Below are 19,496 nucleotides of genomic sequence, written 5' to 3'. Positions count from 1 at the left end.
ACTGGGTGAGGGCATTAGGGCCCTGGGGGGTTGGGACGAGGGGGGCACTGGGTGAGGGCATTAGGGCCCTGGGGGGTTGGGACGAGGGGGGCACTGGGTGAGGGCATTAGGGCCCTGGGGGGTTGGGACGAGGGGGGCACTGGGTGAGGGCATTAGGGCCCTGGGGGTTGGGATGAGGGTGGCTCGGGGGGTGGGGGCATTAGGGCACGGGGGGGTGGGGTGAGGGGGGACTGGGTGGGGGCATTGGGAGCTCTGGGGGGTTGGGAGAAGGGGGGCACTGGCTGAGGGCAATAGGGCACCATGGGGGTGGGGGGAGGGTGGCTCGGGGGGCGGGGGCATTGGGAGCTCTGGGGAACAGCTCCCGCCTCGCGCTCCATGCCCCCTCCTGCCGGTTACCCGGTGACGGGCCCTTTAAGGGGAGGATCTTTCGCTGCCCCGCCCCCCGTGACGTCACCACTGCCCCCGCCCCCCCGGCCCAGCGCAGCTCTCCCAAGATGGCGGCGGCGGCCGTGCGCCTGGCTGCGGGGCGGTGCTGAGGGACCCGCCGCCCCCGGGGCGCAGCGCGCGGAGCGGGGCGCAGGTGCGTTGCGGGCGGGGAGTGTCTGGCGGGGCGGGGCGGGGCGGGGCGGGGCGGGGCGCTGGCCGAGCTCCCGGGGGGCCTGGCCCAGCCCCGGTGGTGCCGTGGCGTGTCCGGCCGGACCGGGCCCGGAGTGGGCTGGCTGGGCCGGGGGAGGGGCCCTGTAAGGCCCGCTGGCGGGCTGCGGGGTGGGGTGCTGCGGGGTCCCGTGCGAGCCGCCCAGCCCCGGCAGCGTGCCCGGCGGAACTCCCCGCGACTGGATCTGAGGCGGACGCACCAGCAGCGGGAGCTGGGAGGAGGCTGGGTCTCTGTGCAGTGCTCTCCTGTCTGTAGTGCACCCGCAGCGATGGGAATGACTGCTCGCCTCAGGACATCCCCCTTTGCCATGGGAGCGCGGAGGGAATGCCCCGTGTGGAGCCCTGCGGGACTGGCCCCTCCTAGCATTACGGCGACTGGGCTGTTTTCACTGGAGGCAAGATGCCAAATGCGATGCACTCAAAGTCCGGTGTGATACGGCAGCTCGTGCAATTACCTGTGAGACCAGATTTGGCCGAACACATTTCTCTGTGCACGGGGTGCATTTTTGCCTCCTGGCTAATGGACTCTCCTGAACACATGGAAATGCTGCCAGAGAAGCCAATCTTATCTCTGTGCCAGGTGCCCAGTGTCACCTGAGCGCTTAGAGAAGGAACTCCAGTTCTGCTCTCTTAATAATATTAATGTTCCCACCCCCCGGTAACAGGAAGGAGGGATGAACCAGGAAAAGAGAAGGGCCATGATTGCTTTAAGGAGCTGGAGGGCCGAATGCCCATCAGAGACGGCTGGGAGCACTGCCCCTTCTCCTGTCCCTAGAACAGACTCCAAGGAAGGGCATGGGTGGCATGCATGGAATTTCATGTCATGTTAATTTGTGACATGGTTTTTATTTCTAAAGTGCCCCAGGCAAACACTGGCTTTCCCTGGGGCTGGGCTTCAGACTTCCTTGGGCATCTTTGAAATCCTCAGCTGGAACTGTGGGTACTGAAGGCGCATTGTATTTGCACACAGGTCACGGCTCTACGGTGTGTCCGTGGATGGAGCTGTCCACTGGTTCCAGTTGCACTCAGATCCTGTGCCTTGTGGTGGGCTGTGGGTGAGGGTGGCTGGCATTGTGCAGCAGAGAAGATGGGGAGGATGTTAGAAGCATTGATTTGGCAGGGCTGGTGCGGGGGCTGCATGAAGCATTAATGGAATAGATTTTGGTGCCTTCGTTTTCCAGCACTCGCAGCCTTTTGCCATGGACTCCGTAAAGCCAGCAGTGCGCCATGCCCTCGAACCTGGGCAGGTTTGCACCATGTCTGCCTTGTTACCCTGGCCCCAGCAGTGAAATGCTGCTCTCTGCTTATCTGTGGTGAGAAAATCGATTGCAGCAGGTCTCCATTTGTGCCAAGTGAGGTGTGGACTGCAGCCTGAGCATGAGGCCCGGAGGTCAGGAGCATCATGAGTCCTAGCTGTGCCCAGACTGTGATAGCTGTGTCTCCGTACAGGCTGTTCAGCCCCTGACTGGGGCCTCGGGCAGCCGTTGATCATTAGTATCCTTTAGGAGAGAGAATCCTGGCTCTTTCACTGACTCGCTGCGTGACTCCAGTCAAGTTTCTTCCCCACTCTGTGCCTTAGTTTCCCTATCTGTGAAATGGGGATAATACTTAACTATCAGGCAGGGGGACATGGAGAATGATTAATGCTTTGAAGGTGAAATTACAACACATCTGACTCCTTAACTGCAGGGGCTTGCCTTGGTTCCCCCATGTTCCTAGTGGGAGAACTCTGCACGGGTCTGATGTTCCAGCAGCAGGGTCCCCAGTTGACCCAACAGCTATTTGAATCCCAGGATCCTACTGACCAGGGCAAAGTGGAATCAGGCAAGGAGTCTTCTCTGTGGTCTGGCACATCTGCGGGAGAGATGTTGGTTTTTGTGTTTTTCCTGCTTAGCTGGGCTAAATTTGAATCTGCGAGAATATTCGTTGTTCAGACATTGATATAGTAGTGAAACTGAGCCCACGTTTGCTGGGCCACATTTTATTGAGAGCTCTCAAATTCTGTAAACTGCATTGCATGCATGCAGCAGCATTTTTTGACTGAGTCTATAAATATTTTTAGCCGGCTCTCTGAAAACAGTAGCAAATCCCTCAATTATCCCACACCTCCCCCCTCGATGCCCTGTGGCGTGTTTGCTTTCTGGGTACTGTAATTTAAACCTCAGGTGTTTCTGTCTGCAGAGACAGGTAGCCTTTGTGTTCAGCTCCATGCGGAGGGGAGATATGCTGAGCATTGCCAGAGACTCTTGCTTTGGAAAAAAGACTTGTTTAGCTTAAGGACAAAGTGTTTGTCTGCTCTTTAAGAGGGGGGGCAAACTGCTGTGGCTGCAGTAGGAAAGACTCACCTAGCTGCATGGGAGAAGCATGCCCGCTGGATCTTTCTGGGATGGAGATTGGTGCGAAAACTAAAAGCATTGACCCTCAGTTGATCTGATAAGGCCTCAAAATTCACAACTCCGTAGAGGGGGACAGTGGCGGCTCCCTTTGCTCTTGCTGGGAGATGGCAGCCTCATGAGCTTTTCTTTCTAACCAGAAGTGCTAGAAACACAATCTGATTTGAATTGAAAGCAGCAGTTTGTGAGGAGAGCCCATGTCCTCAGCCCAGGCAGCTTCCCGCTGTGGTGATAGCTTCCACGGTGGGGGTCTGCTCTGAAAGGAGAGATGTAGAAATCGTAGAGGGAGGGAGAAGCAGTGCTCCCACTAAGAGCTGAGCCGTCTTCTCCCCAGCAATCTCCTGGGTGGGAACCTCCCCTTCCCTTGCCACCAATATGCCAATGGTCCTGACCCGCTGTGTGCTGTCTCCTGCAGCACCGGCACATTTCCAGGTCGATGCAGAGACAGAAGATCTCCTTAGGGGGAGCAGACCAGTGATGTGACGGAGTGAGGGCAAAGGCAAGGCCAGCAGAACTCCTAAATGGAAACTCCTTTCTCTTCATTTTGCACCCAGCCCCCTCCTAGGTCACCCTTACAGGGTGCAGGGCTCCATCCTGAGAAGCGCTGATGCTGAAAAACATTTGGGGGTTGTGGTGGATAATCAGCTGAATGTGAGTTCCCTGTGCAGTGCTGCAGCCAAAGCGGCTAATGTGTCCCATGCATCGGCCAGATAAACAGAAATATAGGGTAGCAATAGAGAGGTTGTTTTAGCTCGGTATTTGGCACAGGTGCGACCTCTTGTGAAATACTGCATCCAGTTTTGTGTCCAGAATGTTGATAAATTATAGAGTTCAGAAAAGAGCCAAGAGAATGAAGAAAGGATTAGAAAACATGGCTCTTAGTGGTGTGCTCAAGGCACTCAATCTAGTTAGCTTAACAAAGAGAAGGTTAAGGGGTGAGTTGATCACAGTCTGTAAGTACCTACATGGGGAACAAACATTTGGTAATGGGATCTTCAGTCTAGCAGAGAAAGGTCTAACATGCTCTGATGGCTGGAAGTTGAAGCTGGACACATTCAGACTGGTAATAAGGCCTGAAATTTTAAGTGAGGGTAATTTGACCATTGGTCGTGGTGGATTTTCCATCACTGGCCATTTTAAAATCAAGATGGGATGTTTTTCTAGGTCTGCTCTAATTCAAAGTAAATATTTTGGGGGAAGTTCTGTGGCCTGTGTGATACTGGAGGTCAGACTAGATGAAAGTCCAGAGGAGAGGAACAAACATTATAGAAGGTTTAGAAAACCTGATCCATGAGGAAAGGTTAGAGTAACTGGGTATGTTTAGTCTTGAGAAAAGAAGATTGAGGGGGGACCTGTTGAGTCTTCAGATATGTTAGTAGCTGTTAAAAGGAAGAAACTGATCATTCTCCAGGGTCACTGAAGGCAGGACAAGACGTAATGGGCTTAATCTGCAGCAAGGGAGATTTCGGTTGGATATCAGGAAAAACTTCAACTCTCAGGGGAGTTCAGCTCTGGAAGCGACTTCCAAGGGAGGTCGCAGAATCCTGGACGTTTTTAAGAACAGGTTGGACAAACCCCTATCAGGGATGGTCTACGGTTACTTGGTCCTGCCTCGGTGCAGGGGGCTGGAGTAGATGCCTTCCCAAGGTCCCTTCCAATCCGACATTTCTGTGATGGCACTAATCCCTTCTGGTCTTGGAATCTGCAGCTCCTCCAGGGGCTCAGCAGGGGCCACTTCTGGCTGCAGTGGAGAAGGCCAGACTTGGGTGTGGGTGTGAATGCTCTGCTTAGAGACGGGGTGGGGTAGACAGGAGGAGTCCCAGAGAAGGCTCTTGTGCCCAGAGCCCTGAGACACTGACGAGGCAGACGAGTGGTGTTAGATGAGCAGAGCCAGGTGGGGAGGGCGTGGGGCTGGCTGATCCCAGCCCCTCGAGGTGCTGAGAAGGAAGATGGCTGGACGGGGTTCTGAGTAGAATAAGAAACAGGTGGAAGTATGAGAGTCTGGGAAGATGGGGCTGTTTCCTCTAAATACTGGCAAAGCAGGCAGGATCTGGAGCCAGGCCATGGTCGCAGCGCAGAGTCTCAGAGTGGAGAAAGGCCTCGAGGATGTGAGAGAGGTGGAGCCAAGGCAGTGTCACCTGTGCTGGGCTGCAGGGCAGTAGGTGTCTGTGCAGACCTGGGGAAGGAAGATGCCACGGTGCAGACAGGGGAGGTGAATGCAGGGCGTGCAGTTCCCGTGAGGAGAGGGATGGATCAGCCAGTCTGTCTCCTGCCAACGCAGAGCTGTTCCTTGCAAACCGTGACGCTGCTCCACTGAGGTGGGAGTGACTGATTCTGTGCCCCAGCCTGGTGCTAGAGGACGCAGCTGCAGCGACCCCAGGGGCCTTTGCAAATCCGGTGGCACTTCTCACTAGTCTCCCTGGCCAGACCCAGATGCAGGCTTTTCTTTTGCACTTTCCTCCACTCTCCCTGCAGCTCTGAGTGGACACGGGATGGCTTCACACCTTCCTCTAAACTTCTGCTGCTCTTCACCCCAGAGGTGGCTGCATTTCCCCGGGGGTGGGGGTGAGGAGCAGATTTTGAGTATCCCTCAGGCTGAAAAGCACTATCCCAATGCCAGCAAGAGTTCGCAGAGCGCTTTGGCAGGAGATCAAGGCTCCACCAGGACCTGTAATTCTTCACTTAATGGCATTTGCCAGCTTGCTCCTGGGCTGGGAAGGAAGCAGGTTGTACTGCCCTCCCACTGCACGAGGCGGAGGGCGACTTGGGCATGTTCATGTCACAAGCTGATTTCCCCAGCTAAACCAGAGTCCTTATAGTTCTTTGCCAGCCTGTTCCCTGCGGCCGGCCAGCTCTGCTGGGTGGAGGAGGTGAGGCCCTGGCGCTGAAGGGAGTCTCCAGTAGAGACTCACACCCTGTGTGGAGGATGAGGCTGGCTGTGCGCTTCCCAGGAGGAGTTGGGGGGCTGCATGCTGCTGCCCAGGGGCATCTCACCCAGTTAATGTGTGGATATCTGTCTCTCGACAGCACCAGCTAGAGACACCACCTGGCACTGCTTGTGGGGGAGGAGAGCTCCCTCCTGGCATCATGATCCGGAGACTCCTGGACAGGCCCTGCACCTTGGCCCTGCTCATTGGCTTCCAGTTTGCCTTCATGGTGTACTTCTCCTTCGGCGGCTTCCGGAACCTGACCTCCATCTTCGGGCGTGACTCAAACCCCGTCTTCGACTACTCCCGCACCCGGGACGTGTACACCAACCTGAGTCACCTCCTGCCCCGGCTGCCTCCAGGCGGCAGCCCCACCAGGTCCCTGCCCTACTGCCCTGAGCACTCGCCCTACCTCAGTAAGTTGTGCACTGGGCGTGGGGCCAGAGTGGGAGCCCTGCAGGTGGTAGGGGATCGGGGCCACAGGCAAGGAGTCCTGTGGGAGATTGGTGGGGCGCAGGCGTGGAGCCCGGCACGGGGGGGGGGATCGGTGGGGCGCAGGCGTGGAGCCCGGCACGGGGGGGGGGGATCGGTGGGGCGCAGGCGTGGAGCCCGGCGCGGGGGGGGGGGGATCGGTGGGGCGCAGGCGTGGAGCCCGGCGCGGGGGGGGGGGATCGGTGGGGCGCAGGCGTGGAGCCCGGCGCGGGGGGGGGGGGGATCGGTGGGGCGCAGGCGTGGAGCCCGGCGCGGGGGGGGGGATCGGTGGGGCACAGGCGTGGAGCCCGGCGCAGGGGGGGATCTATGGGGCGCGGCGGGGGATCGGTGGGGCGCAGGCATGGACCGGCGCGGTGGGGGATCGGTGGGGTGCAGGCGTGGAGCCCGGCGCGGGGGGGGGATCGGTGGGGCGCAGGCGTGGAGCCCGGCGCGGGGGGGGACCTATGGGGCGCGGGGGGGGATCGGTGGGGTGCAGGCGGGGGCGGGGATCGGTGGGGCGCAGGCGTGGAGCCCGGCGCAGGGGGGCGGATCGGTGGGGCGCAGGTGTGGAGCCCGGCAGGGGAGGCGTGGGGGATTGGTGGGGTGCAGGCATGGACCGGCGCGGGGGGGGATCGGTGGGGCGCAGGCGTGGAGCCCGGCGCGGGGGGGTGGGGATCGGTGGGGCGCAGGCGTGGAGCCCGGCGCGGGGGGGGGGATCGGTGGGGCGCAGGCGTGGAGCCTTGAGGGCCGGTGGAATGGGGTTCACTCAGCCTTTCTGTAGCACCATTTGCCATACACGAGCCAAACGGGCTTTCAGTCAAGTCTGTGGTTTTCCAGCAGGAATAATAACGAGCAGGGTATTTCCCCTCTCCCATCAGTGGGTGCAGGACAAGCTATGGTGGGGAGCGAGCACCCTAGAGGCAAGGCGGGAGGAGGTGAGGAGGACATGGCCGGGCAGGGGGAATGGCCTGTGTCGTGTCTCCAGAAGGCTTATTGGTTACGTGTTAGACAAGGCGCCTGCCCTCCAGGGGGCTGCTTCTGCCATGTCTCATAGCTCCGTCTTGCTGTGGGCCGAGGGTCTGGGAAGGGCAGCAGAGATGCTCTCTTGCTCATGTGGTTGAGGTTTGCCTCTGGCGCCTCCAGCAGTGTGACCCCATGCACCACAGAGCTGCTGGGCTATCGGCTCCTGTCTCCCAGCACTTGCATATTTAAACATGGAGAGAGCTTTGGAGTCCTTGACGGTCTCCCATCAGAGGTAGGTTAGGGAGGGAACACCAGCTCACTTGAGATCGTTTTGCCTTAACTTTCATTCGACTACAGTTTTTTGTTGTAAAAGCTTGTGTGTGGCTGTGATGTTGCCCGGTGGGGATAGCCCAGGCAGCACTGCCCCCTCCAAATGGTGATGTGGGTACTCTAAAAACCTAGAGATGGAGCAGAACTTGGCCACTGATGGGTGGCAATTCTGTATCCATTGCATCCTGGGTAGGTCAATCAGCCTGCCCATTTCTGCACACCCGGTATTCAGCTCGCAGGCAGGGTGGGACTCACTTCAGGCTGGGATCCATGATATCCCAGGACACGCTCTGTGTTTCGAGGAGCAAGAAGTCTCTGGAGCCTGTTGCCTCAGATGCCCCTTCAGGCTAGTGCCCAAGAGTGCTCAGACCAGCCCACTGGTGAAAGGACTAGAACACGCCTCTGCCCCAGTGGGGCTCCAGCTCCCACTGCCAGCAGCGCTGTGGGAGACAAGGGGCTGGTGGCGCTGGGGGGCAGCTGCCGTGTAGCTTGGACTTGCTGTGAGCCCAGTTCCAGTGCCACGCGATGCCCTGCCGAGCTCGCTGCGGGAGCAGCAGCGGTGCTGGGCTAATGAGGCGGCTGTGCCGCTGGGAGGCCCTGCATTGCTCTGCAATGGGAAGTCTGGCTGTGCAGCTGGTGTGTACTCACCTAGACACGCCCAAGCACCCATAACAGCAACCCTGGGACAGATCCACATGGGGAAGCAGGCTTGGAGCGGCCAGGTCAGCCTCGGGCAGGGGGCTACATGTCAGTGGGGATCTGTTCAGGGCTGCAGTGCATCAGACCCATCCAGGGAGCAGGGCACCTAGTGGGAGAGGCCCAGGCCTGTGTTCCAGTCCTACCCGCTGCTCTGAGAACCGAGCGATGCTGCCAGCTGGGGAGCCGCTTCTCTGCAGGGAGCAGATGGAGGCCCAGGCTGCTTGTCCTGCTTCCTGTCCCACCTGACGATACCTTGTTGGGGCAGGAGCTCTGCCCAGCCCGGACACTGGCCTCCTCCCCAGAGGTGGCGGCATGGAGCTTTGGGTCTGTGGGAGCGGGAGGGACTCTGAGTCCTCTGCAGTCCCCTGTTCCCAGCCCTGCCTGCCAGACCGGGCTCCCCTTGGTGTGAACGACCTCCCTGCAGCGCTGACTCGGGGCACAGAGACGTGAGGACTGGAGAAATCGCGGACTCCTGTCCCCACACAGCTGCTGTTGGAGGGAGCCATCATGGAGCTTAGCTGCACCCCAGATGCCCTGGCCAGAGCGCAGGCCGGCCCCGGAGGGGCAGAGCTGGCTGTTCAGGCCTATGGCCTGGCTGTCCAGTGAAGGATGAGCCTAAAGGACAGCTGTGTTCATGGCAGCCACTCAACTCTCCAGAGCCTTGTTCCGCCCCCATGTGGTGCTAGGCTCCCTCGGGCTTCACCCGTCTGCCTGAGCCCGGCTGACGGTTGGCTTGGGCAGCCAGCTGGTCGACTCTCCACGCCTGTGCCTGCTGAGTGTAGAGAGGAGGGGGACGCCTGTCCTTGAGAGCATGTACGGGCTGCCTTAGCAATGGCTGAGTGGGGAGGAAATGTTTGGGGCGGCAGCCGTGAGAGCTGAGGGGTCTGAGTGGCCAAGGCTGGCTGGGGGCGAGACAGGGATACCAGTACAGAGGGGCCATGTAGTGTGTATGGATGGGGATGTTGGTGCTGATGCCTCTCTGCGTGTGTGGCTGGGGGTGGGGGTGGGAGTGGCAGCACTGGGGCTGGGCTGTGGTGGGCTCTGGCGCTGTGTACCCATGGCCAGTGTGATGGGCTGTGGGTGTGTCTCTGCTGATGCTAGCAGTGCTCTTGCCCCTGCAGTTGGCCCCTTGACAGTGAGCTTCAGTCCGGTGCCGACGCTGAAGCAGATCATGGAGAAGAACCCGGCGGTGAGGGAAGGGGGCAGATACCGGCCCGTGACCTGCGAGCCCCGCTCCCGTACAGCCGTGATCATCCCCCATCGTAACCGGGAGACACACCTGCGCCACCTGCTCTACTACCTGCACCCCTTTCTGCAGCGCCAGCAGCTGCAGTACGGCATCTATGTCATCCACCAGGTGGGTCTGCGCTCGCCACGGCCAGGCAGGGGGTGCTGTACTGGGGATTCCCACTGGCCCAGGGTGGAGTTGGGGCCTCAAAGACCTGACTGGGCTCCTGTCTGTCCGGGCATATCTGAGCTCCTTGCGCTACCCCACTCCAGGCTGGGAACTCCACCTTCAACCGGGCCAAGCTGCTGAACGTGGGAGTGAAGGAGGCTCTGAGGGATGAGGAGTGGGACTGCCTCTTCCTGCATGATGTCGACCTCATCCCTGAGAACGACCACAACCTGTACACCTGCGACCCCTGGAGCCCCAAGCACGTCTCCATTGCCATGAACAAGTTTGGTTACAGGTGAGCTGCCATGTGCCATCCTCCCACAAGGCCTCCCGCCACTGCAGCTGTCTGCTCGTCATTGGGCGCCATGGCACAGAATCTGTGAATCTGACTGAAAACAGCTGTCACGCCTCAGCGTGGGGCAGGCGCTCGTCAGTCCTGCCCCAATATCCCCTGCTGTTACATTCCTGGGTCCCCTTGCCCTCCCCCGAGTCATAGAATATTATGGTTGGAAGAGACCTCAGGAGGACATCTAGTCCAACCCCTGGCTCAAAGCAGGACCAACACCAACTAAATCATCCCAGCCAGGGCTTTGTCAAGCCTGACCTTAAAAACCTCTAAGGATGGAGATTCCACCACCTCCCTAGGTAACCCATTCCAGTGCTTCACCATCCTCTGAGTGAAAAAGTTTTTCCTAATACCCAACCTAAACCTCCCCCACTGCAACTTGAGACCATCACTCCTTGTTCTGTCATCAGGTACCACTGAGAACAGCCGAGCTCCATCCTCTTTGGACCCCCCCCTTCAGGTAGTTGAAGGCTGCTATCAAATCCCCCCTCACTCTTCTCTTCTGCAGACTAAATAAGCCCAGTTCCCTCAGCCTCTCCTCATAAGTCATGTGCCCCAGCCCCCTAATCATTTTCGTTGCCCTCTCCAATTTGTCCACATCCCTTCTGTAGTGGGGGGACCAAAACTGGACACAATACTCCAGGTGTGGCCTCACCAATGCCAAATAGAGGGGAATAATCACTTCCTTTGATCTGCTGGCAAAGCTAAAAATACAGCCCAATATGCTGTTGGCCTTCCTGGCAACAAGGGCACACTGCTGACTCATATCCAGCTTCTCGTCCACTGTAATCCCCAGGTCCTTTTCTGCAGAACTGCTGCATAGCCAGTCGGTCCCCAGCCTGTAGCAGTGCATGGGATTCTTCTGTCCTAAGAGCAGGACTCTGCACTTGTCCTTGTTGAACCTCTTCAGATTTCTTTTGGCCCAGTCCTCCAATTTGTCTAGGTCACTCTGGATCCTATCCCAACCCTCCAGCATACCTACCTCTCCCCCCAGCTTAGTGTCATCCACAAATTTGAGGGTGCAATCCATCCCATCCTCCAGATCATTAATAAAGTTAACAAAACCGGCGCCAGGACTGACCCTTGGGGTACTCCGCTTGATACCGGCTACCAGCTAGACATGGAGCCATTGATCACTACCCGTTGAACCCGACAATCTAGCCATCTTTCTATCCACCTTACAGTCCATTCATCCAATCCATACTAGTTTAACTTGTTGGCAACAATACCGTGGGAGACAGTATCAAAAGCTTTGCTAAAGTCAAGATATATCACGTCCACCGCTTTCCCCATAGCCACAGAGCCAGTTATCTCATCATAGAAGACAGTCAGTTTGGTCAGGCACGACTTGCCCTTGGTGAATCCATGTTGACTGTTCCTGATCATCTTCCTCTCCTCCAATTACTTCAAAATTGATTCCTTGAGGACCTGCTCCATGATTTTGCCTTTTTCCAATCATCCAAGACCTCCCCCGATTGCCATGAATTTTCAAATATAATGGCCAATGGCTCTTCAATCACATCAGCCAACTCCCTCAGCACCCTCAGCTGCATTAGATCCGGACCCGTGGACTTGTGCGTGTCCAGCTTTTCTAAATAGTCCTTAACCTGTTCTTTCACCACTGAGGGCTACTCACCCCTGCATGCTGTAGCAATATTTTTATACTTCTCCCTAGTCATCTGTCCAAATTTTCACTTCTTCTAAGCCTCCTTTTTGAGTTTAAGCTCACCGAAGATTTCACTGTTAAGCCAAGCTGGTCGCCTGCCATATTTACTATTCTTTCTGCACATCAGGATGGTTTGTTCCTGTGCCCTCTGTCACAGAGTGTGGGGGGACACAAGGCCCTGCACCCCGGCTTCCTGTGATTCACCATGACTCTCAGCCAGGCAGCCAAACAGAAGATTTATTTAGACAACAGGAACACAGTCCAAGACAGGTCTTGCAGGTACAGACAACAGGACCCCTCAGTTAGGTCCCGAGGCGGGGGGGGGGGGGGGGGAGGGGTTGATGGGAAGGCAGAGCCTCGTTGGGAGGCCAAAGCCCCATCTGGGCTCCCCTCCATTTTCCTAGCCAGTTCCAAACTGAATCTCCCTCAGCCTCCCCCCGGCTCCTCCCCCACCCTTTGTCCAGTTTCCTGGGCAGAGGTGTCACCTGGCCTCCAGCCCTCTCCTGGGTTCCCATGTTAACATGCTTAGGTATCTGTCCTCAAGGAAAGTCTCCCATCCCCAATGCAGACTGTCCCTGCAAAACTCCTCTGCAACCTTCCCAGGTCATTACTCCCCACTCATTATTCAAAGAACCCATTAAGAACATTCCCAGTTCGTCACACCCTCAATAAGGCTTCTTTAAAATACAGCCAGCTCTCCTGGACTCCTTGCCCCCTCATATTAGCCTCCCTGGGGATCCTGCCCATCAGTTCCCTAAGGGAGTCGTAAGTCTGCTTTTCTGAACTCCAAGGTCCATATTTTGCTGCTTTCCTTACTTCCTTTTGTCAGGATTCTGAACTCAACCATCTCATGGTCATTGCTGCCCAGGTTGCCTCCTATTTCTACTTCCCCTACCAGTTCTTCCCTGTTTGTAAGCAGCAGGTCGAGAGGAGCATGGCCCCTAATTGGTTCCTCCAGCACTTGTACTAGGAAGTTGTCCCCAACACTCTCCAAAAACTTCCTGGATTGTCTGTGCACTGCTGTATTGCTCTCCCAGGAGATGTCAGGGTGACTGAAGTCCCCCATTAGAACCAGGGCCTGTGATCTGAAAACTTCAGTTATTTGTCCGAAGAAAGCCTCGTCCACCTCATCCTTCTGATCTGGTGGTCTGTAGCACACGCCCACCACGTCATCACCCTTGTTGCTCTCGCCTCTAAACTTAACCCAGACTCTCAACAGGCTTTTTTCCAGTTTCATACTGGAGCTCTGAGCAATCATACCACTCGCTCTCTTACTTACAATGCAACTCCTCCACCTTTCCTCCCATACCTGTCCTTCCTGAACAGTTAATACCCATCCATGACAGTGCGCCAGTCATGTGAACGGCCCCACCAAGTCTCTGTTATTCCAATCACATCATAGTTCCTTGATTGTGCCAGAACATCCAATTCTTCCTGCTTGTTTCCTGGGCTTCTTGCGTTCGTGTACATGCACCTGAGACAACTAGTCAATTGCCCTACTTTCTCAGTATGAATCAGGCGGCTTCCTATCTTGTACCCTCCTCCTTGCATTTCCTCCTGGTATCCAACTCCCTACTTACCTCTGGGCTTAGGTCACCAGCCCCCAGCAAACCTAGTTTAAAGCCCTCCTCACTAGGTTAGCAAACCTGCCTGCGAAGATGCTCTTCCCATCTCTTCCTAACAGTCCTTCCTAGAACAACATCCCATGGTCAAAGAATCCAAAGCCCTCTCTCTTACACCACCTGCGTAACCACACATTCACCTCCACAATTCGACAGTCCCTACCTGGGCCTTTTTCTTCGACGGGGAGGATGGACAAGAACATGACTTGCACCTCAAACTCCTTTATCCTTCTTCCCAGAGCCATGTAGTCAGCAGTTACCCCCTGAAGGGCATTCTTGGCAGTATCAGTGGTGCCCATGTGAAGAAGTAGGAAGGGGTAGCGGTCCAAGGTCTTGATCAATCTTGGCAAACACTCCCTCACATCCTGGATTCTAGCTCCAGGCAAGCAGCACAATTCTCGAGGCTCCCAGTCCGGTGGGCAGATGGATGACTCCATCCCCCTTAGGAGGGTGTCCCCAATCACCACCACCCGTCTCCTCCTCTTGGAGTGGTGGTCATGGAACCCCCATCCTTAGGACAATGCATCTCATGCCTTCTGGTCAGTGGGGTCTCCTTCTGATCCCTTCCCTCAGAGGGTTCTTCCAAATCCTCCATAGTAGTTCTGCCTCTGCAGCCCCCTGCAGGTCCACTCCTGGGCTGCCCTGCCCGGGCCCCGAGTCCTGCCCCTGCAGGTCCACTCCTGGGCTGCCCTGCCCGGGCCCCGAGTCCTGCCCCTGCAGGTCCACTCCTGGGCTGCCCTGCCCGGGCCCCGAGTCCTGCCCCTGCAGGTCCACTCCTGGGCTGCCCTGCCCGGGCCCCGAGTCCTGCCCCTGCAGGTCCACTCCTGGGCTGCCCTGCCCGGGCCCCGAGTCCTGCCCCTGCAGGTCCACTCCTGGGCTGCCCTGCCCGGGCCCCGAGTCCTGCCCCTGCAGGTCCACTCCTGGGCTGCCCTGCCCGGGCCCCGAGTCCTGCCCCTGCAGGTCCACTCCTGGGCTGCCCTGCCCGGGCCCCGAGTCCTGCCCCTGCAGGCCCCTGCTGGTCCACTCCTGAGCTGCCCTGCCCCCACAGCCCCCTGCTGGTCCATTCCTGGTTGCAACTGTCAGTTAACACCAGCTATGCCAGTGGCACCATGGTTTATCATTGCACCTACACACCCTCACTGCCCGGTATCCAAGCCCCAGCCAGCCTGCCCAGAGCAGGGACTGAGGTCTGAGGTGGTTCCCCAAGGGAATCATGGCACCTGGGGCCTGGCTGCTGGGGGTAGTCTCTGAACCAGTATCCCTCCTCAAGCCATCTCAGTCACTCTCCTCTTCTCTCCTCCAGCCTCCCGTATGCCCAGTACTTCGGCGGTGTGTCAGCGCTCACCCCAAATCAGTATCTGAAAATGAACGGCTTCCCCAATGAGTACTGGGGCTGGGGTGGGGAGGACGATGACATCGCCACCAGGTGAGAATCACCTCCAGCGCCTGCCCTGCACCTCACCCCTCCCACTGTGCTGAGTGTGTAACTAGCAGATCCATTCCCACCCTGCTGTTCTCTCGGGGTGTGGGCACTTCCTCCCCTTCCCAGACACAGGCCCAGCGCACGCATGGCTGGCCACCGGGGATCCTGCTGACAAGAGAAGGAGCTGTGGAGGGAGCATTGGGGGCCAGGGAATCCTAGGGTCAGAAGGAGCAGGACTTGGCCCACACCCCCTACTAGTGCAGCTCCTGTCTCCGGGGGGCACTATCAAGCTGTGGGGTGAGTAACTGGCCCAGGGGTTGGGCATCAGGCGCTGTCTGTCTGGCATCAGTGGCCTGGTGCTGGTGACACACACTGTCCTTTGGGATCAGTCACACAAGTCCTCTGTGCAGGAGGGAGGGGTGTGATTGCACCCACCCCATTGGCTCAGTGGGGCATGCCAAGGTGGAGCCTCTGCCTTGCTCCCCTGGCCTTGGGGTGCAGCCCCCCATCGCTGTCTCCCTGAGGATCTGCTCCCTAGGGTGGGAGGCGTCTCTGCTGCCACCACCACCCCCCTTGGCCCTGGGCAGCAGGCTGGGCCCAACTGTCAGGCAGGGCCTGTGTACTGCTAGGGCTGGGAGAGCAGGCCCAGGCCGGGCTGGTGAGGCATTCGCTCGGGGACCTAGGCAGGCACTGTTCTAGCTGTCACCCCTGGCACGGGCCTGGGCCAAGGGGCTGGCAGCAGCATCTCTGGCAGAGCCCGGTGACAGCGCTTGGGCAGCGGGTCCCTCTGGGGTTCCCCACTTCACAAGCTGGGCTCCTCTGGCCCTGCCCCTGCTTCCTGCGCTCTGGATCTCATTGTCAGCCCTGCTGTGGTCCATGGCTGTCTCTCATTGCCCAGGTGCACCCCTTCTCCCCCCCCTTGACTGTCTCATTGGCTCTGGTGTACTGCCCCCCTCCCCCTCCCTCCCATGGTCTGTGACTCTCTCTCCTTGGCTCTGGTCATCCCCCCATACCCCGCTGTGACCGTGTCTCATTGGCCCCGGCATGCCTCCTTCCCTGTGGGCCTGGCTGCCTCTCACCAGCTCTCTCTTCTCTCCACTCCTGGCTCTCAGGACTCTTTGCATGCTCATTTCTCAGTGCCATTGCCAGCCATGCTCAGGTAGGTCCAGCGCAGCGGGATGGAGGCGGGTCGGTAGCTGTAGCAGAGCTGGTGGGGTGAGGACGAAGTGACTGCCCTGAGCCCGGCCTGTGCCCATCGCCATGGTCCTTGGGGGCTGTGCTTGCCCTGCTGTTCCATGGCTTGTACTGGGTGCCAAGTGGGGAGAACCTGGCCGGTGCTGCACCTGCTGGAACTCAGCTCCCTCTGCTGACCAGGGAGCTGATCCCTGGCCCCGGTGTAGGGATCTAGCCCAGAGCCCTGCTGCACCATTGCCATGGCAACTTTCCCCCATCACATGCCGTGGCAGCAGATCCTGCAGCCCCTGCGCTGGGTGCCGCACTGACGCGTCTGATCCTGTCTCCAGGGTGCGTCTGGCTGGCATGAAGATCTCGCGCCCCCCCATATCGGTCGGCCACTACAAGATGGTGAAGCACAAAGGTGACCAGGGCAATGAGGAGAACCCGCACCGGTGAGTGTGCTGGGGCCCCACCCTGCGCTGCTCCTTGGCAAGGCAGGGAGTTCACGCTGGCTAGGCTGACGGGAGGCTCCCAGAGGGTGGGGGCTGGGCTGGGCAGAGCCCTGGCGCTGACTCTCTTCCCCACTCTGCAGGTTTGACCTGCTGATCCGGACACAGAGGATGTGGACACAGGATGGCATGAACTCGCTCACCTACACGCTGCTGGCCAAGGAGCTGCATCCCCTATACACCAACATCACTGCTGACATCGGGACCGACCCCCGGGCGCTGAAGGGCAGGAAGGGGTCTGTGCCCGGCTTTGGGGGGCAGAAGTACAAGACTGGGACCAACCATGAGTTCAGGCAGGAGATGCTGCGCAAAACACATCCTGCCAAGCTACCCTGGGCCATGGCAAAGGGAGGGGAGCAGCCCCCACCCCTGCCCCAGAAGTCTGGACAGGATGCTGGCCGGGGAGCGCCCACAGCCCCTGGGACACAGAGCGAGGGGCCTGGAGCTGCTGCAGGCCAGCTGGGGGGCAGGGAGGGGGCTGCATGGGACAGCACCCAGAGGAAGGCCCAGAGGGGAGCTGTGGACAGCTCGGGGCTTCAGCGTGGAGCTGCTCAGGGCACCCAGCCGAGTGCTGGCATCCCTCCACGGAGCCCTGACGCATTGCAGCACAGCCAGGAGCCCTCTAGCAAGGGGCAGCCTGAGTCGGGGGCAATGGATTTGGGTGGGGCTGAGAATGCAGGGGGCAGTGCCCCACAGGCCCTGGCCCGAGGGCAGCCCCCCGAGGCCCCACAGACACAATGGGACAATCAGACCTTCCCACCGAGAACCCACTAACCAGAGAGGGCCCTGGACATCAGGAATGGGGTCGGGGCAGCCAGAGACTCGCTGTGTGAGCTGAGCCCTTCCCAGAACAAACCCCATGGGTCACGTTGAGCTGCAGGCCCTGGCTCTGTGCTGCTCTTAGTGCCAGGCTGGGCTGTGAGGCCTGGCATCCAGGGGCTCCTGGCCAGGCCAGGAGTGGACACGTCTGCAGGGTGAGCCCTTTGTGAGCTGAGTCTGATAGGTCTTGGGCCTGTTCACAGCGGGACAGGGCCCACCAGCCAGCTTGCCCCCACTGTTGACACCTTTGGCTGCAGCCTCAGCACAGGCTGTGGCTTGGAGTCCCCCCAGCTGGGCTGTAAGGCGGAGAAGGTTGGCCCATGGTTGGCCGTCTTGGCCCAGGAAACCATCCTGCTGGGGCAGTAGATCGGGGCAGAGCCTAGAAGCACAGGAGGCAGCGGCGGGTTTTCAGCAAGGAGGCTAAGCCCCCAGGAATGAGATGGTTTGTGTTGGTATCTGCTGCATCTTCATGATGGGGCTCTAACCCTTGGGTATGGTTACAGTGGGTCCCTGGCTAGGTCCTGCAGTCAGTCCTGGCCTGCTGCCGGGGAGAAGCAGGTGCACTGGTGCCATGGGCACTAGCTGGCTCGGGCCCCCTAGAATCCTGGTGCTAGTGGGTGTGCAGTCCAAGTGCTAGCTGTAGTAGGCTCTTCCTGAGTCCAGGTGCCCTGCCCAAGACCCCTTCCCCCCAGGAGAGCTGAGTCCTTGAGTCTCAACCCCTCCCATCCTCTTGAGCTCCTGAGAACAAGCTGAGCCAAAATCCCTGTGCTGGAGGTGGGGCAAGCTCATGTGCACCCCTTTCCCTCCCCCAGCCTGACCCATACTGGCAGTGAGGGGGGGCCTAGTCCCTGCTGTGCCCTGCAAGTTGTACTGGAGAAAGCCCCCACCTGATCAGTCTGCCTGGGCCAATCGTGAACTGCAGTGGGGCCCCAGGCTGCTCGTAGCACCCACTGCTCTGTGTCTCTGGGCGTTGTGTTCAGCTGCTGGCAGGCCCTTTGTGCTGGAATTGGCTGCTGCCACCCCTGGGTGTTGCAGTGTGCCCTGGCCAGGCTGCTGAGTGGGGCACTGGGATTGGGGGATGCTAGGCTCAACTCTGACCTTCACGCTGGAGCTGTTATCCCTTCGGTGCTGGATTTACATACCACCCTGGTCTCCTGCTGCTGCTGTGTTAATCCTCTGCAGGTGGAGGAGTGGGGGCCCTGTGCCCTGAGGGGAAGCACTCCTGGAGGTGGGCAGCGCTGTGCAGGGAGCTGCTCTCTGAGGGGGGGGAGGAGGACTGGGCTCCCTCCTTTCCTGGAGGCTAGTACTTGCCTTGTGTCTGACTCCCCTGGCCCTGTCTGTGGTGGCTTTTGAGCTGGGGAGCTGCTAGCCTGTGCGCAGGCTTTTGGCCATGTCCTTCCCCCAGGCCCTGTGGCGGCTGGCTGCCCTGCTCGGGTATGGAGGAGCCAGGGCATTCAGTACCAGCAGCCTCCAGTGTACCTAGCTGTGCCCTGGGCGTGCACAGCCTGCTGGGGCTACAGGAGCCTCCAGGGGAGCAGCTGGGCAAATGGCCAGGACTGGTCCTGCTGCTTGGAGCAGCAGGGAGAGGAGCCCTCTGGCTGGGCTTCCAGCTGGAGCCTTTCCCCTGCTCTGGGCATTAGTGGCACTGGTGCCTGGCCAGCCCTAGCCCCAGTGGCAGCTGCCCAAGGGCCCATAAGCCCAGGGCACCTCCAAACACAGCCAGGGTGCCAGCTGCTGCTGCAGGTCTGGCTTACACCTGCTAAGAGGCCTCCAGGCAGCACCTTCCCCAGCACTGAATTCACTTTAAGGGGGGGTGCTGAGTAGACTGTGCTTAGAGAGCCAGGCTGCTCCCCCCCCCCCCCCCCAGAACAGTCTGTGACCTAGGGGGCTGTCTAGCCCCCACCCCTGTGGTGGTTGGGGGAGCCCAGGGGTTGATCCTCCTCTAGCTGTTGACAATTTGCTGTGGTTATTTATTTAGGAATGTGCTGGCCGTGCCTGGCTGCTGCACCATGCAGGAGCTGAATAAAATGTGTGGTCGTACAGTGGCCCCTTGGCTCATCCCTCTGGGGGAGGGGCTATCACAGCCCAGGGAGCCTGGGGCT

General features: G+C 59.0%; 1 protein-coding gene across 2 annotated transcripts; it reads left to right on the top strand.

The window, feature by feature from the left end:
• The first annotated feature begins 500 nt into the window (after positions 1-500).
• B4GALT3 (beta-1,4-galactosyltransferase 3) lies at positions 501-19,434 on the top strand. 2 transcript variants are annotated; one of them, XM_050929860.1, is made up of 7 exons: positions 501-580; positions 6,075-6,390; positions 9,559-9,794; positions 9,938-10,128; positions 14,771-14,893; positions 16,414-16,518; positions 16,659-19,434. In XM_050929860.1, the coding sequence occupies exons 2-7, from the start codon at positions 6,135-6,137 to the stop codon at positions 17,347-17,349; spliced, it is 1,602 nt and encodes a 533-aa protein (XP_050785817.1). In that variant the 5' UTR covers positions 501-580; positions 6,075-6,134; the 3' UTR covers positions 17,350-19,434. The 2 variants fall into 2 exon arrangements, with proteins under 2 accessions (XP_050785817.1, XP_050785816.1); XM_050929859.1 differs by lacking the exons at positions 501-580; positions 14,771-14,893.
• The last annotated feature ends 62 nt before the right edge of the window (positions 19,435-19,496 follow it).

This window comes from Gopherus flavomarginatus, chromosome 20 (genome assembly GCF_025201925.1).
Source record: "Gopherus flavomarginatus isolate rGopFla2 chromosome 20, rGopFla2.mat.asm, whole genome shotgun sequence".
NCBI lineage: Eukaryota > Metazoa > Chordata > Testudines > Testudinidae > Gopherus > Gopherus flavomarginatus.
Note: the sequence above shows the minus strand (reverse complement) of the source record. Positions and strands in the feature narration are given on the sequence as shown.